Source organism: Sturnus vulgaris, chromosome 5 (genome assembly GCF_052056855.1).
Source record: "Sturnus vulgaris isolate bStuVul1 chromosome 5, bStuVul1.hap1, whole genome shotgun sequence".
NCBI lineage: Eukaryota > Metazoa > Chordata > Aves > Passeriformes > Sturnidae > Sturnus > Sturnus vulgaris.
Genome location: NC_142247.1, coordinates 33054906 through 33080175, shown reverse-complemented (window position 1 = coordinate 33080175; position 25270 = coordinate 33054906). Strand labels below are relative to the sequence as shown.

Below are 25270 nucleotides of genomic sequence, written 5' to 3'. Positions count from 1 at the left end.
ACTATTAACCTAGGTTATCTACTCAGGGAGCACATTTTTAAGCCCCATAGTAGATTTATATTTGGAATTTGCAAAAGTACAGTCCTTGCCTAATCCCTCTCCATTACAGCACAGGCATGGATCTGCAATGGGGAGGTTTTTACATCTATGGCATACAAAGTTAGGAGATGCATCCCATAAGGTCCGTCTCTGGCCTTGGCTGCTCCAGTTCAGAACCTTTAGAAACGGATCAAATATAACAGCACATCTCACAAGCTTTCCTGTTGCCTTCCCCATTCAGGTCTGCTGTTGAGCAAACAGTTCAGCTGGAGTTTGTTGTCAGTCACATGCCTATAGACTTCACCAGACATGTCCCAGACACAAACCCCACAGCTCTGCCTTTTTATAACAGCTACCTACAACAGGAAAATGGCACTGCAAGGTTGAGGAATTCAGGAGACACTCGTCACATTTTAAATTAAGTTCTGCACTGAGAGAGGAAGAGTTCTTTTAGGGCTCTTTCCTAGTCTACATCAAATCCCACACAGTAAAACTCCAACTCTGGCTGTAGTTCCCCACAGCTACTGCAGCAGAAGCAATCACAGTCCTCACAAAAGAATACAAAATGTATATATTTTGACCTTACTTCAATTATTTTATGCATCTAAAATTATAGTGCATTCACAGACAAAATGTAAAAACCTATAATCTAAATGAAGGAACCACTCCTCCACAGGAGAAGACAGAATGTTGTATTTTTTCCATTTTAAAATTGTTAAGAAGGTAATTATATGTTATTTCCAGTGAAAGCATGTTATTTATTTCTCAGATTCAATAACACTTAAGAAGTCTTTTCAGAATATACCAACAGTAGACCATCTTTGAGTCTGTTTATAAATGAAACGTTCAATGAATGAAAAATTAAATGAGACCAAAAATAGTCATGATGGCAACACCTCTGCAACCAAAACCTTTCCTTCAGCTTCAATGCTGGTTTAGCAAAGTAACAGGCACACTGCTCATTTGTTTTCTGTTGTCTGCAGAGATGTCAGCCTGAAGTTATTTCAGTTATTACACCTGTCAGTGAGGCTCCTCTCCCTGTAGCTGTGGCTTTACAAGTTGTAAAAGTCCTCTTTCTGTGGGCTCAGCATAACATTTGACTGATCCAAGTCCTGTGCTATCCTAAACCTTCCAGTGTTTGAAAAGAAGAGATGTTAATCTCTGTGATGCCTTTCGTTTTCAGTTACTAGGAAGCAAAACATTCTTCAATGCCTTGTGCTGTAAAGTTTATGGGTGATTACCTCTATTACAGAAAAAATACAAGCAGCAACTCCTCCTGCTGCCATGAGGAGCTTCAGGCCTTGCATTTGAAGCAGAGCACCACATGTACAGAAAGCACCGTGTACAGCTGGGCCTTAAGGCAAGGGATGAATTGCAGCTGTAAGAAAATAACCTTACCTCAAAGACCAAAAAGATGTCAACAGTCACGGGTGTCGTCTATTACCAGGCAGGTAAACACTAAATAGTGAACACTCTCTGCAAACACTGAGCTCACAGTCACAGTCTCCCAGACGGAAATCAAGATCCCAGACTAGAACTCCTGTGTGTGTAGCATTATTTCCAAATAACATGACTAATCTGTGTGTCTCCCATATCCTGACAGAACCCATGGCGTGCTCCTTACCAGACACCACCCTCAGTTTTTTTGCTTGGATTCTCCCACGTTGATGCTTTCACCCATTCATATCCAAAACAGAGAATATAGATGTTATTTGTTAAGCAGGTCAGGAATTCCAAGTCCCTGTGATCAGCAAACCCCTCTGAGCCCAAGCAGCATTGCTCTGATAGATCACATTGATGCACAGATGAAGGAGGAAGCAGAGGTGGTATTTTGTCTATATAACTTTTCTAAACTTGTGAAGCATTCAATAAGGTATTTAGTATTCCTCTGGTGCAGAGAGCAGTTCTGTTTCTAAAAAGTACCTGTGACCTTCCCCTCTTCCTTGGCCATCTGGCATTTGTTTGTCTGTTAGACAATTTCCTTGTCTAACAGACTTGAAAGTCACTGTTCATCCCCAGGGATCCTTAGACATATACATGGAGAGGTCCCAAAGAAGGGAGTGAGCATCAGAAAAACCTTTCTTTCCCCAGCTATGCTCATTGGTGCAGTTACCTATAAAGCCATGCCCTTAAACCGTGATTACCACAAGTTTATTCTCTACAGGTGAGAAGCTCAGCTCACTCAAATAGTAGTCGGGATAAAGGTGCAATGTAAATATTGCTTAACATAAACCTAGGTCCTTAGGATTAGCGTCGTGGCTCCATAGGACGCCGCTGGCACTGGACTGGGTGCAGCTCCCTGTCGGAATGTGCTGCTCTGTGCTGCAGGGAGCTTCTGCAGCCTCCCCAATGTGCCAACAGCACGGACAAGGTGCCCCAAGGGCTGATCTCTTCAGCAGGACCTCTCGGCCGAGACGCTCCCCAGCCCAACTGAGCGCCACAAGCCAATCTCCTGCACCTCGAAGCATCTCGGTCAGCTACAGCAACACCGGCACCCCTTCTCTCCTCCGCCCTGCCCCTACCCGGCATCTTCCTCCACCTCGCTGCCCGGCCCCGGTGGAAGAAGTCCCTCTCAGGCCCGTGGGCTCCACGGGGGTCGGGTCGGGCCGTGCCGAGCCTGCGCAGGCCCTCGGGGGCGCGGCCCCTCTGAGGGAGCGGGTACGGCTGGCGGCGGAGGAGGCGGAGGCCGGCGGGTGCCGGCACCCCCGGGGCGGGCAGGGGGCGGGAGCGGCGGCGCCCCCCGGCCGCCGAGGGGCCGCGCCGGGCGCTGGGGCGGGGTCTGCGGGCGCCGGCAGGGCGGGCGGCGGCGGGCGCCACGTCGGCAGCGGGGACGGGCGGAGGAGTAAAGTCTGAGCGGAGCCCGGGAGGGCCGAGCGAGCCGTGAGTGCCGTGCGGTGAGTGAAGGAGCGAGGCAGGGATGGGCGGCCGCTGCCCCTCAGCCCCGCCGCCAGCCGGGCAACCCCCGAGCGCCCTCGCTGCCTCCCCGCAGAGGAAGGGGAACTTTGAGGGGTGGAGGCAGGAGAGCAACCCGGCGCACCCCGGCGGAGCCGCCGGCGGGAGAGGCGGGTCGGGGATGCGGAGCCGCCGCCACCTGCCCCCGGCACAGGCACAGCCCGGCCGCCTTTGTGCTTCCTGCCGCGGCTCCGCGAGGCGGGAGGGCCGGGCCGGGCGTAGCGGCTCCACCGCGGCCTTGGCTGCCACGTCAGTGCCGCCGCCCTGCACCGAGATGCCGGCGGTGCCCGCTGCGGCCCGGCCGGGGACATGGGCGAGGGTCGCTGCCGGGCCGCCTCCGCAGCACCCCCGGGCACCCAGATAGATGCGAGGGGAGGGCGCGGCGGGGACTCCGGGGCTTTGGCCGCCCGAGGGTGAGCGGGGTGAGCTCCTGGGGTGCGGGACCGAGGGCAGGGTGGGCTGCTCTGCCCTGCCGCTACCATCCTCCCTGGGCCCGGCGCCCATGGAGGAGCGGCCCCCCCACCTGGGAGGGAGGGCAGCGGAGAGAGCCGTGCTCGCCTCGGCCTGGCTCCTGGATGGTCTTGTTCTTGCTCCTGAATTTCTCCGACCCAGGAGAAGCTTTGTTTCGGGTTTTCTTCTTTTTAAACTTTGCAATGTAGTGACATACTCTTTGTTTCATCCATGTCTCTCCTGTCCAGTTTGATGGAGCAGCATATTAAGACGTTTTCTGTTAATTGTTTGGGACCAGCTTAGCTTTCCACATTCACCTAGCCTAGGCGTTTATGTGGTGTAGCCTGGAATTCAAGGCAAGTTATTTTAGTCATATGCGTGGTTCTGGTCATTGTATGAACTGCAGAGACGGCCTCTGTGGATGCAATTAAATGCTTCCTTCTGCTCATTTAATTGGGGTGAAAATGAGAACTCTGCATCAGGATGTCCCTGCTTAAAGAATGTAAATATCAAGTGCACGTAGATCTTTTCAGTGTGTCCACTGTGTTTCTTCAGGCAGGATGCCCCTGTATAACTGGAGGGATACGTACAAGATAGCTTAATTTAGCATGTAAGTACTGGTTTGTATGCACATCAGTTTTAAGACTGCTCAGTAAATATTATACAGTATATCGTGTAAAGCTTTCTGTTAAATTGTGGTTAAATATTCAGAAAAGTTAGTATTGCCTTCTCAGTGCAGAAATGGACAGTGCTGCAAAAGTCCAAACTGAAAAGTGGGCTTTATCCAGCAAGTGACCAGGTCTAAATGTCAGGTACGAGCCAACAAACATTGTGGATGTTAGGGAACGGATTATTTCATTAGCAGAAGTGGCAAGGAAGTTCAGCAGCTGGCTGTTAGGCACAGTCAGGCTTTGTCTTTGAGGGTCTTCTGGAAAAGGAGATCTGAGACTGATCTGGAGCTCAGGCATTAGGAAAGTGTTTAAAGAAATGGGGAAGGTTCTTCCAAAAACTGAGCTAGAAAGAGGCAGAGGATGTTAAAACTGGTAAAATGGAGTTTTCCTGGTCTTTCTGAAGCTGTGCCATGCACCTTACTGGAATTTACCATGTACTTCTTAGGAACGAATTTTGGAGAGCTAGAAAAGGGGAATTCTGGTTCATGCCAACTTTGATTTTGTATCTTGTACATCATTGCATCAGAGAATACTCGGTTGCCAACATCAGGTGTTTCGTAGAGCCTCTTCTGGACCCTGATCTATATTTTGGTTGACAGTGATGGAGCAATGGGGGATTCTCCATCCATGGTAGATATGATACAGTAATGTCCTGGGCAGAATTAAGGGGTTTTTTTGCAGGAGCTATTATACCTCTCTTTTGCTTTTAGTCGTGGTGCGTGTTTGGTTTTTAATACAGATGTGTTGCGTTACCTTCCCAGCTGTGTTCAGTACCCTGCATACCGTGAGTCTGTTATGTACATTACTTATGACAACTTCTTTTGGAGGAAGTTGTAGCCCATCCTGCTGTAGGCTTGAAGTAAGTTGTGTTTCACACCTGGGAACTTCTGATCAACCTCTTGTTTTTAGTTGAAAATGCAGTCTTTTTTTCATGGCACGCTTGCTTCCAAACCACTCTTGCTTTGCATACAAATCTGAATTTTGAAACTTGGATTTTAAACTGAAGGCTTGTTGAAATACTAGCTATGTGCTTGTTTTTTAGCTACATGCTTTCTACATGCCTGGATTTGTTTTTGTACTTTAGTGCTGTTAGCATTGACTCTTCTTGCAGAGGCTCAGTCAACTCTCTCCCTTGCAGTAACAAACTGAAACACACATTTCCATGTTGGCTGTGCTCTGAGGGTTGTGTCTGAGAGATCTAAGAGCACTGAGCACAATTGCCTGTGACTCCTAGTCCAAGGAGTAAGGCAGTGAAGCTGATAGTGAGGGATTGCTTGTGCAGCTTGGAGCAGTACCCTGAAGAGCAGCCGTAGGTAGGATTACCTTTTTTGGCTTCATTCTTATTTTCTTGTTTAATTTGGAGATTCTTCCAAAAATTTATTTCCTTAACTATTATACCTGAAAATATTTTTTTTCCATGTATATGAAATACATCAGGTTCATTCAGAAATCTGCTGCAGCTGCTGAAAGAGGGGAAGAAGAGCTGTGCATGTGGCAAGGGTTGTTTGTTTTCCATCAGCTCTGTAGCCAGGCTTTCTAACTGTATAGCTGGTAGCCAGAAGAAAGGTAACTTCTATTGTGGTGGAACAAGACAGGGTAATGGGTTTGTTTGCAGCTCTGTCAGGTGAAAGTTCCAGCAGTGGCTGCTGCTGCTGCAGCCGTCTGGAGCAGCATTAAGCCGCCAGCTGAAATTGGCCCCATCCTTGGATCGTTTCATTGCTGCCCACAAATATCTGAGTAGCGGCATTGAAACAAGCCAGTTTTCACTGGCTGCTGCTCGGGCCAGGTTTGCTGTGCTCAGACAGAAGGGCTTTTTGTCTGTGAAGTCAGAAAGACACCAAGAGCATCCGCTGAAACCCGGGAAGTTACACACGTCTGTAATAGTTAGAGCCCACTTGTCAATGGAAGGATAAAACTTTACAGAAATTACTGTCCAAGAACCTCAGGCTCATTAAGGAGCGTTTGTGTCTTAACATGGATTATTGTGCTTCATAGCAATCCTCATGGCAGCACATGGATCAAGTCAAATTACCTTCATTGCCCAGAAGGAATTGGTGCTTTGGTGACATAAATCTCTAAAAATGTGGCATCCTGAGGCCATACCAAGTGTGCTTCTTCCATACTGGGGATTTGTATTCCTGATTCCCACTGTACACCCAGTGACAGTCACTGTTGCCTAAGATGTGATTAATCTTCTGCCTTTCTCATAGGTGTATGCCGAATACTTCTGGGGGAAACAACTAACTAGAAATCTTCACAAAGGAATATATTTGGTGAGTAAGTTTTATTCCAATCAGCTTTGATATGAATGTACGTGTAGTTGTTGCATTACTTCTAGAGCTTCTTGGTGCTTTCATTCAGGATATTGTAGCACAGTTAATGTTACAAATAGTTCTTGAATTAAAAACCCTCTTCTAAACAATTTCTTTTTATTTTTTTTACAACAGTATAAAACATTTAAGCTTTCTATGTATTTCATATTTTGACAATATGGAAGTGTGTTTTCTTTCAAATCAGTTGAGTGACTTCCATCTTTATTTTTTATTTTTTGTACGAAGGCTACAATATATTTTAATGTATTGCTAAGAAATATGAGAAGTTATTCCTTATCTCTTGAATGAATAACATCTTCATAAGCACACAGGAGAAAAAACCCAAGACGTAGTTTACATTTATCCCTGTTTGAAATCACTTCTAAGATCTCTTCTAAGTCTCTTCTAAGCTTTCACTTCTTGACATGAGAAAATACAGATGAAGAAGGGAACTGGAGTGTGCCAGTGATATGGTAGATTTCTGCTTCATTAATGTCCCTATGAGTTTTGCTGGGCCTCACGAAGATATTAAATGAAGCTGGAGGCTTTTCTGCGGTGACACAAGTGAATTTGGCATCACAGGATGAAAATGCAAAAGAAAGATCTCTTTGCTTGCTTTCTTCTTCCCTTTTTCTTTGGCCAGTCTTATTGTACTTTGAAGAAGGTTCTGAAAACGTCTGAGAAGAGTTCCAAGGTTCAGGTTTCTGATAAATCTTTGCCTTGTTGCATACGCCTGCAGTACTGGTAATTGTTGTGACTAATGATTCAGTGCATAGTGGGGACTTTGAATCTGCAGCTTCCAAGTTTCCTGAGTTCCTTGATGTACAGCATGTCTGAATGATTTAACTCGGCACGAAAGTCTTACACTTGCATCTCCAGGTCACTGCCTTCCGTTTCAGCTGAGCTGTAATCTCTGTTGGGTCTCATGAGCTTTGCTTTCTCTTCTTTGTGGGGACACATCCTCAGGGGAAAGCTTGGGATCCTCCCGAAGGATACACTGCAGTCTGGTGACGGGGAGACCCTGGTGCAAAGCAGAACATACAAGCCTAGATCTTAAGAGACAAAGGAGACATTGAATGCTTTTACCTCTATGGTATTATGTAAAATGTATGAGTGGTTTCTGTTTCTCTATCTCCATTTTCAGTTTTTGAAGAAAAAAGTTGTATTCCTGCCCTCTTGCTCTGAAGACTGAATGAAGTAATCTGCCACCAAGCAGTTATTCCAGGCCTTTGACCTCCAGTCAATAGAAATACTCATCTTAAATCTCTGGAAGGGAGCCAGGTTTAAAGCATGTTCCTGTGCATATCCTGTTCACCAGATAAGCTGCACTCTGTTTAGTGCACAGGATTTTTGCACAGAGTCTCTCAAGTCTACTGACATGTTAAATTGGATACAAGGATGCATAACACAAACTGTAACACGAACTGTAGATACTTGAAAATTTTTGTACAAGTCCTTTGTTGGATCTTGGTCTTGATTCTGGGATTTCCTGGAACACTTACACAAAGAAAAAAAAAAGAAAAACAAAAGGAACTGAATTGTGCTTTGTGAGATCTTGTGTGCCAAGTTGTCTTTCAGGTCAGGCTGTGAGCCTTTTCTGACAGTGATGTGATTCTGTTTTCACTTGCCCTGATATTATAGAACTGTGAGTAAAACCTAGTATAGGCTGGTTGGGCACATCTCTTGCAACATCATAGAATGATCAAGGTTGGAAGAGATTTTCAAGATCATCCAGTCCAACCATGCACCTAGCATCCCTGGAGTGCTTCCAGGCACCTGTAGAACCACCCATCAAACAGTAGTTTTCAACTTTCTGATTCTCAAACCCCTGAAGGCTCCCTTCTGTGTGGAACAAATTCAGTCGGACCAACAGTGACTTACTTGCCTTAGCTGCTGTTTTCTGTTGTCTTTGGGCCTCAGAGCAGCAGGTTGCTAGTGCCTGAAGAAGACCACTGGGGTCTGTCTAGTTGCAAGTGAGTGAAGTATTTCTGTTGCTGTTGTGTTAAACCAGTGTATGTGAATTATATATATTGTGTAATATTCCTATTTAACTTTTAAGGAGAAGCTAGAGATCAACAATTATGTAACCTTGAGGTTCTAGGAAAGGTAATGGGAAGGACTGCCTAATCTGAACCACTTTTTATATATAGTGCTCTGATTTTTATATGAGCTGCTATTTTAAAAATATTTTCTAGTATACTTTTAAACTAAACTAGAAACTCTGCTGTGCAATTTCTCTGCCAATACAGTGCTTTGCTCATTTAGCTTAGCAGGAACTGAAGCCAAATCTAACAGTCTAAACTAAACTGTGGAGAGTTATGAAAACAATCCTTACCTGTCTTGTCTGCCAGTCTTACTCTAACTCTTCCTATTGGACAGGTCTTAATTAAATACTGGTATTGTATCACGTACAACAGATTCCAGGGGTTTCACCTGGGCTGTGCCTGCTGTTACTATTGCTGTATCCAATACGTTCTTAATAGCAGAAAATACTAAACCTTGTGTGAAGTCTTGTGATGGTTTCTAGTGTTCTACCTATGACCAAAACTGGTAACTTGCTCCAACTCCCCTCTAAACTTTTTGATAATCCCTGACAGTGTTTTCTCTGTCCTCTAAAGATTAGATAACTTTTCTCAATCTCTTATGTGGAATTGTTGACAGAAACATTTTGGAAGCTTAAACAAGCAATTTCATCTGGTGTTCTTTTAGGAGTTACATGCTGTCTAGATACAAATAAATTCATGGAGGTAGTTCTTTATAAAAAATAGTTTACTTCTGCCTTTACTCATTTGTCTCCATTGAGTCTGCTTTAAAACTGTTTTGATCACTTTCTCATTCCTTTGTTTGAATTAAGACTTATTAGGTTCTGACTTTTATTTTACTATTTTTAGGACTTTCCCTAAAGGCAGTGGTTAAACTCCTTTTGCATTCCTGGTAATCATCTTCATGACTGAAATGGCCACATGTTAATTAGGAACATAGTTGCTTCATCTTGATACAGATGTTTTGGTTGAATAATGTCAGGCCTGTGAGTTCCTTCTGTCTACTCTTTCTTACAGTGCTTTATATTATTTCAGGATGGAAAAAAGCAACAAACCTACATGGAGCTTCGCATAGTGAGGATGATAACCAGCTTGCCTTAGATGAATGCAAAGAAGTAATGTAGTATCTGAATTAGGTCTTTTCTCAAAACCTGATTGTCCTCAATTACTCCCTGTGATTGTTTGGGCTCTTTTTTAAAAAAAATTTCTTCCCCTTATTTGTGATTAAGTAAAATAACAAGGAGTTCTATAATTGATACTTTTAAAAATTGTCTTTTAGCCCTTGTGTGTTTTAGTTTCTCAACTTTGTGTCGCTACTCTACAACTTCCTCACGAGTGGAAGCAGAGGGGCAGGCGCTGGTGTCTTCCCTCTGGTGACCAGTGACAGAACCCAAGGGGATGGCATAAAGCTGTGTCAGGGGAAGTATAGTGTGGATATCAGGAAAAGGCTCCCCCAGAGTGTGGTTGGACACTGGAACAGGCTCTCCAGGGCAGTGGTCACAGCACCAGCCTGACAGAGCTCAAGAAGCATTTGGACAATGCTCTCAGATACATGGTGTGACTCCTGGGGCTGTCCTGTGCAGGACCAGGAGCTGAACTTAGGGTCTTTGTGGTTTCCTCTCAGCTTGGGATATCATATGATACTTTCCTATTTCTTAGGTAACATGTTTGCATTTCTGGCTTTTGAATGGCACTTTTTCAGCATTTCCATCAAACTGACCATCCTGGTAGTAGGTATTTTTACTTTTGTGTTCAGCTTCTTGTGTGAAGATACCTGTGTTTTCTGAGCCCTGAATGGATACCCTTAGTAATGACTGGGAGGACTCTTTAATATTCAATTTAGGTTTGCTTCTCATCCAAAGGTCTATGATTTAGTGTGTGGGTGCCAGTTTTTAGTGTGATATTTTAACTTCATAATAATACTGTGAGGGTTTCAGCTTTTCTTTTCCAGATGAGTCTTCCCACCTGCTTCTGCCTCCACATTCCTTCTTCAGATCCCAGCCACTGCTTTCTCACCCAGAGCATGTACAGAGAGATTTGGGCATGACAAGAGAAGCAGGAATTATTTTTGTGGTGCTTGTTGACTCCTGGAAGAAATTAAATTATTTAAGGACTTGTGCAGAAGGAAGGGAACTAAGAGGTCACTGGCAAAAAGATGCTGACTGGTGTAATGTGACTTGTTTTTCCTTTTTCTGACCATGATGCTTGCTGAGGATGGGAAGCACGATGAGCAGGAGGACTCGGGGGAGGAGGCAGTACTTGATATCAAGGCATGCTTTGGTGGGGGAGGAAAGAAGGAAGGAATCCTGAACTGATTGTTACTTTCTTCTACTCCAGAGGAAAAATTCTATAAGCAGAGTTGCTGTTTGAGCTTTCTCCTATGCTTCCCCTGTCAGGGACTGCTGCTCTAGAAGAATTGCTCTAGGAAACAGCTTCTGATGTAAAGAAATCTCCCTGAAATGTTTTCATTGGAAAGTTTGTGTAGAGTTAAAACAGTCTAGTTCTGCTGCTATCACCACACCATTTATGCAGTTCTGTGACAAGATAAATCGTGTGTTTCTGTTGCTGTTCTTCCATCTTGTTTTCATGGCATTTGTTCAAATTATGCCGCAAGGACTTTGTGTTTTTAAACAGCTTTCCAGGTACTGGCAGATCTTACAGGCCTGCTGCTGTTGTTTCTCTAGCAGCCACCACCTCTATGATCACTAGGCTTTTTTTTTTCAATACTTAAACATAAGCTGTTGTATGGCAGTAGCTGTTTTGTTTTCCTACTTGTCTTCCTGATTGCTTTTTAGGTTTGAGATGCACTTGGTGTGGTGTGGCAGCTCTCATCAACCTGCTGATGTGGTGGAGAGCTCCTTTTTTGAGTCTGGCTGAAGAATGCAAAAACACAGTCTGATAGTAAAAATAGCAGCAATTTGACAGAACCTGATAGCTTGTCCAATAATGTAAAAGAAGTTCCTTTTGTCAGACTTAATCTGCTTGAATTTTGGATTCATGGATTACATTTATGCTTTGCCAGAAAAGATGTATAGCACATGTAAATTTCTTTTTTTAGGCAATAATGAATCAAATGGACAAAAATCAACAGGAAGTCCCATCATACCTTCATGATGAACCACCAGAAGGTATGTATTACTTTTCATGTTATGAGGTAAATTAAGTTCTCTCTTTAAAAATGGATCTGCAAGCTGAACACTTTAACTTTCTTTTACATAACAGTAAACAAAACAACCCTGGGATGAGATGGGCCTGGATTATTGTTCACTTCTGCATTACCTTGATTATAAAAAGGCGACTGAATATAACCGGGTAAACAACTGTACCTGTAAATCACAGAGAAGATGGGCAGTTACTGAAAGACTTAATTTGCAGATTAGTTTCCAGAGATATGAATTGGTCTCATGGGCATTTATTTCTACAATTCATTATGTGAGACAGAAAGAGCCCAGCTTCATTTTTGGACACGTTGTTGTGTTCATAGTGCATGTGACTTTTATGCAAGATGTGTTAAAAAATATATAGAACTTCATTAGTGCTTCTGGAGACTGTTTTCCGTCATACAATTAACAGTGGTTCCAACTGTTCACAATCTCATGGTTTCATAAAAACAAGCACGCGCTTGACTTTGTTAATGCAGTGACATCGTGGTCTCCTGGACCAGCTGAATATTAAATTGGTTATTAGATCTGCAGAGCAAATGCAGTTCCAAATGAGCAGCGTTTCTTCCAAGCTGTGGACTGGCAGGATTGAGCAGAGTCCTGTTTGCATAATGTGACTGGAAACATACTAGATCAAAAGCCATTCTTGGCACATAGGTTCTATGTTCTGTCTGCTCTTGCTTTAAAACCTAATGTGTTGGATGTAGAGGTCGGTGAGTCATGATTCCTCTCGGTTCATTGCTCTTCAGTTTATAATGGCCCTTTAAAGCTCTGTTGGTCTGGTTTTTTTTTCACCTCAGCTTTTGTATGTTGTATAACCAAAAAAGTTACTTCGTTTAAACAACAGTATTATCCACTAACTGTAGCAAAAAGGACTGGAGTAGCTCACTCTATTAACAACTACTAGGAAAGAAACACAAGTAGAAGAAGATGAAAGGGAAAAATAGGTTTTCATGGCACAGTAATTCTTCAGCTCTGTTATACTTGTTACAGTAGCATCATGTGAGGACAAAACATTTTGCCCTTTTGGGGTTGAGATCCCAGAAGCATTTCTGATAGCAAATGTCTGACTGGAAACTACACCTTAATGTGTTATCTTCAAGTCTAATTTTTACGGCTGAGTTTTGCTTGCTTACTTGTTAGGAGGTTTTTTTTGCCTTAAAGATTTAATTGTGTTTTATACATGTTAAATATCATGTATAGAAAGTGAACAGTGGTCCAAAAAGTAGAACTGATTCTTTATTGAATAAGGCAGTGAAACAAGTGGGTATTTTTTATCTTCCTAGAATATTCACTAGGTTTTCCAAATTCAGAGCATTACAGCAGAATTTGATCATCATTGGTTATTCCAAAGTTTTATTTAAAATCTGTGAGCAGCTAAGACTTACTTTCTTCTGCACATTGTTTTCTTTCAGTATGACAATAATTAGAGTATGAAGTCTAAAGAGATGGAGAAAGTTGGTGTAATTAGAGGGAGTAGAATGAAGCACAGCTCATCTTAATGTAAACTCCATCCTTGAAGAGGCTTTTTCCTTTTGGTTCTGGTTCATGTGCACTCTTCAAGCCTTACAAGTTTAGTTAAAATATTGGAATACCCTTGAAAAACAACCCCATTTTGAATTTGTGCAAGGCCTTATATGTGATACACTTACACCATCATAGAAAGATGGCCAAATGTGGATGGAAGGATACCAGTTCAATGCTGGCAAGATTATCTCTCTGAACAGGCTGCCAAAATACTCCTTAGAGGAAAGGCTCAATTCCAAAACCAATTTGCAATTTTTCGTGAAGATAGAAATAGTTGTAGTTTGTTCAAATCATGCTCAACAAGCTTGATGCCCAAAGGCTTTAAAGAATGTGTGGAAGGAGCTTTTGTGCTCCTGCTTTTCATGAGTAGTACTATTCTAATGCTGTATTTTCTGCCTTGCAAATGACAACAACTTCTGCAACCTAAGTTCATTCAAACTCTTGTTCATTCTTGGATTCCTTTCAGCGGGCTGCAAGATAGCCTGGTAGAGCCAACTCCTGGATAGGGAACTTGCGTCATTTTCTCAGTGCTCCATAAATCACGGAATATTCTGAGTTGGAAAGCACACACAAGAATCATCAAGCCCAACTCTTTAGTGGAGGGCCCACGTGGGGATCAGCCCACAACCTTGGTGTTATGTCTAAGTGACTGAGCCAATCTCCTTAGATTTAGGCATGATTTGGTACTCTTTAGAAAAAAGGAGACCAGGGATGTGTGTCCTAGAACAGAAATCAACTGGTAATAAAACTTTGCAGCACTGGGTGTTTGCTAGACCTCATGGACAATGCAAACAGGGTGGAAATGGAATGTACCAGCCATTACCAGAAGTTATTTATGCACCATCACATTTACACCTGTGAAATAGAGTAGATGTCAAAGGACTGGCTACCTGAAGTAAGGTAAAGATAAACACAAAAACTATGTTTGTTTATTTCTCTTATTATTTATGGAAAGTCAGTGTGTTGGCAGGGCTGGACAAAGGTCTCCCATGCATCTAGAGCTGTTTTTTTTCTTTCCTGCTGCCTCCTAGAGTAGTTGTCCTCCTCCAAACAGGTTATTTCTGCTCCTGACTCCTTCACCTCTTTATTTCATGTCTGTTTATTCTTTAGCTCTGCCCACTGTGGTTCCACTTGCTCTTTTCTTGGTTTCCCTATTGTTTGTTATTTGGAACTAGGTGTTGTATGAGCATCCAAGAAAAGCAGTCTGCAAGGTAAGTATAGACTATGTGCAGTGGCTGTTAGGCTGGAGAAGTAAATACTTTTGAGTAACTCTTTTTTGAAAATGCTTAAATTCTGGTGCTGAGATTGATTTGCTTGTTGTTTCTTCCCTTAGGGTCACTCAAAGACCACCCGCAGCAGCAGGCTGGCATGCTTTCTCGTGTGACTGGTGGCCTCTTCAGTGTCACAAAGGGAGCTGTTGGTGCCACGATTGGGGGCGTTGCTTGGATTGGAGGGAAGAGCTTGGAAATTACCAAAACAGCGGTCACATCTGTGCCTTCCGTGGGAGTGGGTCTAGTCAAGGGAAGTGTTTCTGCTGTAGCTGGAGGTGTTACAGCTGTAGGATCTGCTGTTGCAAGTAAAGTGCCTTTAACAGGAAAGAAAAAGGACAAGTCTGACTAAAACCAAAACTGAGACATACTCAATTCTCCAGAATATTGCATCAGTGGCATTAAAATCTGCTAAGATTGGGACCATGAGAAGCCATGTGTCTTAGACACTTTATCTTCTAATGAGTTGTGCAAGTAACTCAATTTCATCTGAAACGGACAGAAGAAGCTTGGCTAGCACAGCGTAAGAGGATTTATTAGAGCCTAGATTGAAGCTTTGTATCTGGTGAAATGTTACACTTGATAACTATAGAAGTGAGTGTATCTGAAGGAATAATACATATTTGAATAGTCATTTACTGTACGTCTTCTGCAGTTTTGGACTAAAATGTGAATGTGGAAACTTGGTAGTCTCTGTGATGTCATCGATACAACGAGATGCCAGTTACTGTTCTCAGTGGTTCCCACATCCTCCTGCTAAGGATCCTTCAGCTGTGTAAAAGCACTGTTGGACGTACCCAGTCTTGGTTATGAATCTATATTTGCAGGCAGCCTGTAAATATCCCTGACTGCATTCTGCCAGTGAAGATTGGAGCAAAGAGACTGGAGGTGTGCAGAAATTGGAAATGAGAATGGGAGATAGAAATGAAAAAGTTTAACAACGTCGTAGAACGGATCATAAAGAGTAAACTAACTTAATGCCTTATTAGAAGAAAAATCTCTTTTTACTAGGTGAAGCTGTGTAAAGAACTGTCCTGTCATTTCAGTGCAGTTTACAGAATGAGCTTTAGGCTCTTTATAAATCCTGATATCTGAAACTTTGTTGGTTTTTACTGAAAACATGATTGCTTCATCTCAGGTGTATTTAATAATATGCATCTATCTCCTGCAAGTGAGAACTTGCTTCTAATAAACTTCTTATAGACACTAGAAAAAATGACAGCCTATGGAAACTGGGCTGCTGTTTGTGGTCATCTAGCACAGCTGTCTAACTTGCTAGGAATTCTTGTGTAGCTGGAAACCACTGAAGAACTAGCAAAGCTGTTCTCTCAACTCTGTGATGCACCAGGTTAGCTTTTTGCTCTGTTTAAGCAAATGCAAGGCAATTTTCACTACCTTTCTCATACTTTTCACTTTGATTTTTGAGTAAAATGCAATACTTTTATTTAAAGCAAACCAAAAACAGTAGATGAGGCCTTAAAAAAAAATAAACAAAACACGATTAAAGTAATTTGTATACTGACAGGTTCCAAATGTTGACACCTCAAACAGGAACACCTGTACATCCTCTGCAGCATATGAGGCAAAATGCACTTGTAATGGCACAGCGTGAGGTTGCCTTAAAATAGAAACTATTTGTGGTCTTTTATCTGTTTAGTGATTTTTGCAAATAAGTAACCTCTTTGGAAGCCCATGGAAGGCATCTGTTCATGTTGTGTATGCAGTATTTTCTAAAAACTTGTGTTTCTATAGAGAACTTGTACGCTTGTTTTTTCAGTCGCTGTGGTTGTACTAGAAGGTTATATGGGGAGGACTTTTTAAAAATGAAAAAGACCTGAAACATCATGTGTCAAACTCAGTCCTCTGTTCATGGGTGTTGAAAGCACACCATGTCTCAATTAGGGTACTGTAGTCACCCAGTCTCTCTGAGCCATTGGTACTTCAGCTGCACTCTGTAACAAGTTTATTTTATATCAGAAATTGTATGTTGGAAGCATGATACTTGTAAGCATGGGAACTTGGGGTGGTAGGGAGAGCAAAAACCCAAGAAATGGCGTCTGCTCCTTCTCTTAGATGCACCAGCTGCTTGGTTCTGATCTGCAAGGATGTAATGAGGTAAGTTGATGCAACAAATGGAAGGCTTTAACTATTTTTTTATAGTCAAAAGCAAATTGCATAGAATATAGTATTGTTTAGAGGTACCGGTTAGCTCTAGAAATGAGCTAGCCTGGATATCAGAGGCAGTCTTGCTGCAGCATATAATTTAGTATGATCTGCTCCCCTGCAATTTCCAATGTAGCAATATTCCCCAAGTGCTGCTGCTGAACTCTTTGGGAGTCACCTGTTTGGAGCACAGTGATAATTTGTGACACTCAAGCAAACTCTTCCTAATAGTTTTCTGTAAATGGGAATGTTGAACTGGTCATACCCATTGTTTTATTAAATTCTTTAATTTTAAACTATGAAACTTGCAGCAAAACAAGCATGGTCTGAGATAAGCAATGTTAGGTATGTAAAGAGTTGCCAACACTTTGTTTTGTTCTTAACATATCCTGTAGCTATTATTTTGAGTCTTGTAACTGAAACACTTTTACATGGCACATGGTTTTTGTTTTTGAAGAGCTTTGTCCTATATCCTGTGTGTTTTCCATTCACTTATGAAACTTGCTTCATCTTAAAAACTTGTTCCAATTCTGTCATGGCACCTGTGAAACATTAAATTGTTGCTGTTTCAGACATTTGAAAGCTTCCTTAGTTTTGTGGAGAAAGGCATACTTAGGTATAAATCTTCCCATGGTACCATGCTCCTGAATGTCTTTTCTTTGTATCTACTTAGCACCAACCAGCTTTTAACAAAAGCTGTAACTTAAGTTTGTAAACTGTGCACAGACACAGCACAATATCCTTTGCACTAATTTTCTTTTTCCTGGTCAATGATGCTTGGGAATACCCAGTTTTAAGACCATAGTGAGCTGAATGGAATATGGAACTAAAATTTTCTAGGGGAGTGAGGTTGTTCTTTTGGAATTGTGTTTGTGGTGGCTTTATTTCACTTTCCTTTTCCCAGTCCCTGTTTCAAAAGGGGAAATGTTTATGAAGGCAGCTTGTACACCTGACTGCTTGCTAGGTAGTGAAAGGCTTACTCACAGGCTGGTCCACAGTCACTGTGAGTAACAAAAGATGAGGATATCAGTAATAGTGTTTTGGTGACTGGGAGCTTTCCTGAGGTTTTATTGTAAATGAATCCTGTGAAGAAGAGAGAAACAGGTTGCAGGATAGAGTTATGAATGAAGGATTGACTGAATTTTCATCTGGTAGTAGAGAAGAGCATTTCCGCTCATGCTTTTATATTGAAAAGGGAAAAGAAATTGAAACATTCAGAATGCAAAATGAGTTTGTGATAACTCAGGCTGTGACTTAGTTAAGGACATGCATTCTTTTCTAGTTCTATTGCCACTGGAAATAATACAAGTGGAATAAGCTGTTTCAAGAACTTTGTAAAAACAGATACCTGTAGAAATGCTAGAACTAAATATTCAGGGGAAACACCAATCTATGTCTTGGTTTCCTTTTCCTCCTAAGCCAACAATCAGGTCTCTGGCTCAGTTACAGGAGGCTTTTGAATTCAGATAATATTGTGGTCTGCTTAATAGCTGAGCAGAGAAAGACAGACTTTGTCAGAAAAGTGACAAAGGCAAGTTGCTGTGAATTTTTAATATGGCGTGATAATGTGTTTTGAAAGAGTCGGCATAGACAGCCTGGTGTCCCCTTCTTGAATTCCTGTCCCTGTCGCACGTGCTCCTGCAAGAGTGGCATTTTCCCCCAGAAACGCCTGGCACGTCTGCACTTGCCTGCAGAGTGCTCAGTGTAAGCCCTTCAGCTGTTGAGATCTTGGCACTGCTCCTACTGGGTGTTCCCAGCCCTTCCCCAGTCACAGCAGATAACGTGGCAGACTATATAAAATCATCGTCTTGCAGCAGCATCTTGGTCCACCCTCTGGAGCAGTAATTCTGTACCAGCTTTCTTCAGCAATTACAAACCACATTTTAAGAACTGGAAGTCTGGACTTGCCTGCCAAAAAGTGTGTTAAAAATGACCTTGAAGAATGCCTGGAGTGAGGGTGGTGTGTAGCTGGCTTTTATTCTGCTGTCAAGAGGGAATGTGTGTGGAATAGCTACTTAGGAAAGTCTGAGAAAAAAATCACTGATCCTAATTCTATTGAGATTATTGTCAGTGATGCTGTTTTATATTATCATTCACAGACCATAAATGAGAAGAAACCAAATCCCATGAGAAACTAAATGCTGTCTGATAGTTACTATTTTGAAAGTCAGCACTTCTTACCAGTTGTCATATGGTGTTATCTGAGAAGCAGTGCTACCCATATATTTAGAACCTGTTGCAGCTGTTAGCAAATCTGGTAGTCATGTTTAATCACCAGTGGTTTTCAGACTAGAGTTTTGTTGCACCTAATAGAAAAGCATGACTTTCTCTTTTGTCCTACCATCATTTGGGACTTGAGTCTCTCCCTAATATTTCTTGTCCCCAAGCCTTGCTAGAAGGGATTAAGAACTACACAATAGCAATAAATGTATCTCCTACTCTCCCAAACCATTTGAAAAAATAAGTAAATTTTGAAGTCTGAGAAATATAAAGGTTATCATCTTGTAGTTTCTTTGCATTATGGTTCGTACACAAACATACTAGGGTCTCACTGTGGCAGTCAATTAATAAAAAAATATTATGTCCAGCCCCTGTTCTCAGGACAGGGCTTTGCTGTCCAAGAAATCAAGTCTGTTGCAAGTCAGGATCCAGGAGCTACTTCAGCAATAAGGTAAAGCACTTCAAGAGTGTTTCCTGAAGACAGTGAACCAGCCAATTGATGAACACTGCTGGAAAAATAATCCTCCTTTTGTCTTCCTCAGATAACAATTGTGCTAGTCACTACCATAGGCTGGACTGTGCAGTGACAGAGCTGAAAATCTAAGGCAGTGAATGCCCTGTCAAGTAATAAAATATCACATCTGAGGTACTCTTAGAAAAAAAGCAACCTTTATAATAACCATAATTTCTATATTATTTGAAAGCAGTAGAATATTACAATTGTATAATGAAGTTGTGCCTGAGACCCCCTCCTGGACAAAGTACAGTGTAAGGCTACAGTCTGATTACTTTTGTTCCATCCCTTCTCAAAGAACCAACTTCCTTTTAATTTGCTTTTGCATAACTTGGAATTACAGCATTCAAATTAATCTTCAATGTGTAGAGGAGCAACAGGATTAAAAATTGGTCTCTCCTTCTTTGATTGTATCTTACCATAAGTGACTTCAAAATCTTTTTTAGTACCATTCAGGCATTCTAGATTTCCACTCTTTATATCGTATCCTAATGCAGAGAGCTTTTTAATTCGGTACTGAACAATTTGTGTTGTCAACTCCAGCACCATTGGTGTCTCTCTAATCTGTGCTATAGATATTCCTTCCTTCAGTAGTCCTTCAAGTCTTTCTTCCAAAACTGGAACAGAATAGTAGAGAAGGGCTGGGCATTTCAGCACTAGTTGTTTCAGTTCTTGATCACTGCACTTAAAGATATTTTTGGAGAAAAGTATACTCTCCTGCATAGTGGTAGAATTAAGTTGAAAAATGAAGCCTTTAAGTTTGGACAGCAGCTGTAGAACTTCCTGGTCAGTGAAATCATTCTTTTGGAGAAATTCCAAGTTCTCCTGGATTGTGGTGGAAGTATTTAATAAAATAAATGGATTTTGGCTCAATAGCTTAAGTATCCAGATCTTCATATTTGCTTCAGAACCCCCTAAATTTAAATAATTTCTTTGTAACGTCTCTATCACATTTTTGTTTTTCTCAACAGGGTTATAGAAAATATTGGGTGCACTTGTTAAGAACCTGGTGATTATATTATTCTTAAGTCCCAGTTCTTGAAAAAACAGTATGTTTGCCTTCTGATTCTCCTGATACTCAGTAGTAAAAAAAGACTCTGGAAATTGCTCTATTAATTTAATCAGTTGTTTTTCATTCTGGCATACTAATTGCCATAAAGCTCTTTGAGAATTTATCTCTGCTGGGGTGTGGAGAATTGCCTCAGGGCAGTGTTCTATAATGTTGGCCACAGTGGTCTCATCTGCTCCCATTTCCTGTAAGATTCCAGCAATTTCTTTAACATAGGCCACATCCTGGAGAAGGACCCATTCCTTCACTCTGCGTATCTTCGTGATGTCAACTGACAAACTGTAGAGATTCTCAAGGGTTTTTTTATTTTCCTCTCTGGACTTTGTATCAGTTGTGTAACTGGAATGCATTAGGAAGCTTCTGTTTGTTATGTCAGGCCATACTGATGAAAACTTCAGTCCCGGGTTACAGCTCTGAGATCTTGTCAACAGAAGAGTGAATGTGTCTTTTGCACTGTGAGCAACTCCTCTCAACATCATGGAAGTCAGAGAGACAACAACTGTAAGAAAACACATTTAAAGAATGAGTTAATGATCAGAATCATTGATGTTTAGACAGAACTGGCATAAGAAATTACTCTCCAGAGTGGTTTCTGTTATTAGTGCAAAATCCAGCTTTCACATGAAAGCAGGGGGAAAGACTCTTTGAAAGGTTAACGTTCTGATGGATATATCACTGGAACAGTAACATGAATGCAAGAGACCTGGTGTGGGGCAGTGCTCTGTCTACATCGATGCCTGCAGTCATATAAGCTCCAAGCTGTCAGCCATTTCTTGTAGCTAACATTGCTACTGCATTACAGATCACTCACACTGTATGAGAAAAATTATTTATACAATTTCATTTGACAGCAGTCCTACTAAATGAACAAAAAGGGCAGCTTAAATATCTTTCTTAGTTTTTATGAATGTATTTGCTTTAACTTCTCAGGCACTGTTGGGAGTGTGAGTTGTTCTTTAATGTGTCAGAGACCCACCACGCAGTGCTGCTTCAGCAGCAGTTTGTAGCATAACTTCATTTTGAAATCATTCTTTATATAATTAAGGGAGAAAAAAATCACATGAACCTTTACCTAAGTGTTTTTCACCAGCTGAGCGTGTTAATTGAGGTTGAATAAGAACCCTGGTATTTTGGGGGGAGGAAGTAAGTATACAGTAACATTTCCAGGCCTTCACCTACCTCTTCCAGCACCTACTTTGCCAGCTCTGCACCAATGCCTTATTTCTGCCTCCAGGTCTTTTCTGTAGGCAGAGTCCTTGTGGAATAGATGTGTGGCCGTGCTGGAGTCCACAGGGCCAACCCCACACCTCACCTTTGCTCAAACTGGCTGCCCAGTTATCACCAATAGCACATGTGCTGTCACCTGCTCTGCAGGGGCAAAGGAGCCTCAACAGTCAAACAAAGATATCAAGTGTATCTTTAACTTCCTGGGGGGTGTTTTCCTAACAACCCTTTGGAATTACCGACTGTGAAAGGGAGAACTGCTGATCTCTGCAATACTCCTGCAAATAGCTGCTGCTGGTAACATGCTTAAAACTGCTCAAACTGAAAGTGAGAACATTTGGACAGCTGCTTTCACCTCTCCCTAAGTATAGCATGCTTCAAAAAGTACCTACCTGATCATTGTTAAATTACTTTTGATTGGTTTTTTTTAATTGGTGTGGGGGTTTGTTTGTTTGTTTGTTTGTTTTTGAGAAAATACTGTTATGATCATGCAGTCTAATGTCCTGTCTAACGGACCAAGATACCTATTGCACAACTGCACAAGAGCCCTAGAATCTTCCTTATAGCCCATCTTCTAAGAACATATGTGGTTTGTTTAGAGCACTTTAGTGGTAAGTCCTCTTTCTAGTTGCCAGGTAAGGTTAAATATTTTCTAGAGGTAAGTTTTTTGTCTCAAGAAAGTGTACCTTTGCTTTTAGATTGCTTTTTTCCTGCTTCTGAGATGGACTACTGCTATGTTACTACATCATAAACTAACAGAATATGACGTAATTTCCTGTATGCATGCTAATGTTATTAACAGAAGCTGTTTATTGATAACTTGTTCTTTAGTATTATTTCACACCTTTAAGGTAAAACCAATTGCCTAATGCACTTCTTGTGTCAGAACCCCAAGGCTGATGGTTTTGTTTTCATATACCTTGTGACTTCAGAAGTGCTGTCCCAAGCCCCACAACAGAACAAGTGACTTTTCCCAGTAACCCCGAAAGCACTGGAAGTGTAGGTAAGTCACAGATGTTTTGTGTGCTGAAACTTGCACGTCCTGAAAAAGTGACTGCAAGCTAAACCTCCACAGGAGTGACACAACTTCCTCTGTCTGAGCACTCTGAGTAGTTCTGCTGAGTTTAGTGGGTCCAGTCAGAATAAACAAATCTCTGAAGGATCAGGGTTTTCTTCATCAATGCTTCAGCTTAGCTAGAAGTGGCCAGCAAAGTGAATTGTAAAAATTGTTTGAGATGTCAAATAATATTTCCAAAGTACAAACTGGAAAAACAACCACGACTTATTTCTACTTTAATGTGTAATCTTGCTGTTAAACAAAATTGCCTTGTGAGTAATGCAGTCTCTTAAAATTCTGTCATTTTTACTATTACAGAACTTTTAAAAAATTCTAATATAGTAAATAGTGCTCTTCTAAAATCTGACTTGGGAATGGTTGCTGCATTCATTTAAAAGAAGCTTTACACTTTCTAAAAATGTCTAGGATCATAGTCAGTTTTCCCTGTTGTTAGTGAGGATCGTAAAAGAAAAGTTTATTTGCCAAAATTCATTTGCCTGGGGTACTCAGGAGCCCTTGTAAAAAAGCCCTATGCAAAATACAACATGTGAAATAACATGAATGAATTTGAATATCATGGTGTTCTATAGAAACCGAGAAGATCTGAGTTATGATTTAATGGATTTCCAAGTCCATATATGACTTATCACATTTCCAGGGTATGTAACTGCTTTCGAGGGTTCAGAGTTCTCTTTAAGATCTTGTTGGATCTAAAGCGTGTTCCAATGTGCAGGACCCCACTGTAAGTTTTCACGTACTTAGATTGCTGTGGGGATTGTAAAGCAATTGAGAGATTAAGAAAAAAAACCCAGCCAGCTCAGATAAGATGCTTGCTCTCACTGCCACCAGCACCCTCTCACCACCAAGTGTTAGAACAGCAATAAGGAAGTGAACTAATGTCAAAGTTACCTGTGATCCTGCTTGCTAGCACACTTGCAGAAACCTGAATATAGAGAGTAAAGAGGTGCTGTAAGTTTTATTACTTAATGAGACTTCTATGTAAATCTTCTATACGAAATAGATACAAGGATCAACTGGTTGATTTATCCCTCATGTGAATTTCTGGATGTGTATTTTGAGAATCAAGTATCACTTTTTGAAAATTAGCAAATCCAAAATTTACTCATGCTGGATTGTTCACAAAAGCTTTTAGTAAAGAGGGCAACAGTATGACTGCCTGACCACTACCATTCTCATTATAAGAAACTTAGTAGGCTGTAAAGAATTAAATGAAACTACTGAATGCCTAGACTGAACTTTGACTGAACCAAGAAGAGTAGGTATCTACCTAGAAAAGAGGAGTGTAGACAAGGTTTGAACAGTTTGTGAAGGAATCTGGGTTGTTAGAGGTAGCAGTTTTGTAGATTAATGCACAGTAAATTGTCACATTTCTGCACTTTAAGAAATGAATCCCTGCTTTGCATTAGTGGTAGAAATGACATGAGGGATTATAAAATATATGCTAGGCCAACATAAAGCTTTCTAGAAAAAAATATAGAGGATCCTACGCTAAAACAGGTTTGAAGGGATCTCAAATGCTCAAAGCAGGGTATGCAGGATCCAGGCTGCTTTGTCCAGTGAGGTCTTTAAAACCTCCATGGATGGAGCCCAGCCGGCCTCTGGTTTACCTCTTCTACTGCTCAACTGTCCTCATGGGAAGAAGGTTCTTCTTACATCCAGGAAAGGAAAGACACTTGAGCAGTGCTTAAGGACGCACCGCACTATTTAAAGCACTGGTCATTACGTGGCGGCACTTTCAGCACAGAGAAAACAGGGGTCTCTATCACAGCCTGCTCCCACAGCCCGCCCACCTGGACCGCCCTTTCCCACCCTTTGGACTCTGCTTGGGGGCGGAGAGGGAGGAGCCGGATTTTCTCCTGCAGCCAGCACGGGAGCAGCGGCTGCAGGCCCGTTCCCACCGGAGCGCCGCTCCCGCCGCAGTCACCGGCGGCCGACGCGGGGGCCCCGCGCCCCGGGGTCCCTCCGAACCGCGCATCCCTCGGAACCGCGCGGCTTCTCCCCTTGCACGCCGCCCGCCCCATCCTCAGCTCCGCCGGCGCTCGGAGCGGGACAAGCGGAACGCCAGCCGGCCCCTCCGCCCCCGTGCCCCGGTGCCGGGCCCGGCGGAGAGCGGCCGAGCCCCCGCCCGCTGCCCCCGCCCGCGCTCACCGGCCTCGCCGCTGCCGCCGCCGGGCCGCACCACCGCCGCCGCGCGGGTGGTGCTGGCACGTACCATGTGCGGGAGGGGAGGGGCGCGGGCCGAGCCGCAGGGCGGGAGGACGTGGCTGTCCCGGCCCGGGCCCGGCCGGTTCCGAACCGGGCGAGCCGCCGCCGCTTGCCAAAGCAGGCTTGGCCAGCACTCGGAAAAGTGAAAGGTCGTCGGATTAAAAAAGCTTGCAGAGAGAAGTAGTGGGGTAAATAGAAAAAAAAACAAAACAAAAAACAACTTTGATAATAATTTCTAAGTAATGTAATAGCAAAGGCCGGAACATTTAGAAGTCAGAGTACTTGAGTGCCTGTGCGCTGACGGGAAGCAGATGATCCTTTTGATTCGGTAACGCCGACATCATGATGGGAGGCTTGTCTTTCACCAGTGTATTT

General features: G+C 42.4%; 2 protein-coding genes across 6 annotated transcripts; one reads left to right on the top strand and one right to left on the bottom strand.

The window, feature by feature from the left end:
• Positions 1-2813: 2813 nt before the first annotated feature.
• On the top strand, positions 2814-17160 carry TMEM263 (transmembrane protein 263). 4 transcript variants are annotated; one of them, XM_088165377.1, is made up of 5 exons: positions 2883-2933; positions 3997-4051; positions 6323-6385; positions 11525-11594; positions 14488-17160. In XM_088165377.1, the coding sequence occupies exons 4-5, from the start codon at positions 11531-11533 to the stop codon at positions 14772-14774; spliced, it is 351 nt and encodes a 116-aa protein (XP_088021503.1). In that variant the 5' UTR covers positions 2883-2933; positions 3997-4051; positions 6323-6385; positions 11525-11530; the 3' UTR covers positions 14775-17160. The 4 variants fall into 4 exon arrangements, with proteins under 4 accessions (XP_014732467.1, XP_088021503.1, XP_088021502.1 ...); XM_014876981.2 differs by lacking the exon at positions 3997-4051 and having other exon boundaries at positions 2814-2933; XM_088165376.1 differs by lacking the exon at positions 2883-2933 and having other exon boundaries at positions 3563-4051.
• A 2292-nt stretch (positions 17161-19452) lies between these two features.
• Positions 19453-25008, bottom strand: MTERF2 (mitochondrial transcription termination factor 2). 2 transcript variants are annotated; one of them, XM_088165375.1, is made up of 3 exons: positions 24839-24880; positions 23579-23612; positions 19453-20887 (listed from the first exon to the last, which is right to left on the bottom strand). In XM_088165375.1, the coding sequence occupies exon 3, from the start codon at positions 20865-20867 to the stop codon at positions 19671-19673; it is 1197 nt and encodes a 398-aa protein (XP_088021501.1). In that variant the 5' UTR covers positions 20868-20887; positions 23579-23612; positions 24839-24880; the 3' UTR covers positions 19453-19670. The 2 variants fall into 2 exon arrangements, with proteins under 2 accessions (XP_088021501.1, XP_014732465.2); XM_014876979.2 differs by lacking the exon at positions 23579-23612 and having other exon boundaries at positions 24839-25008.
• Between the last annotated feature and the right edge of the window lie 262 nt (positions 25009-25270).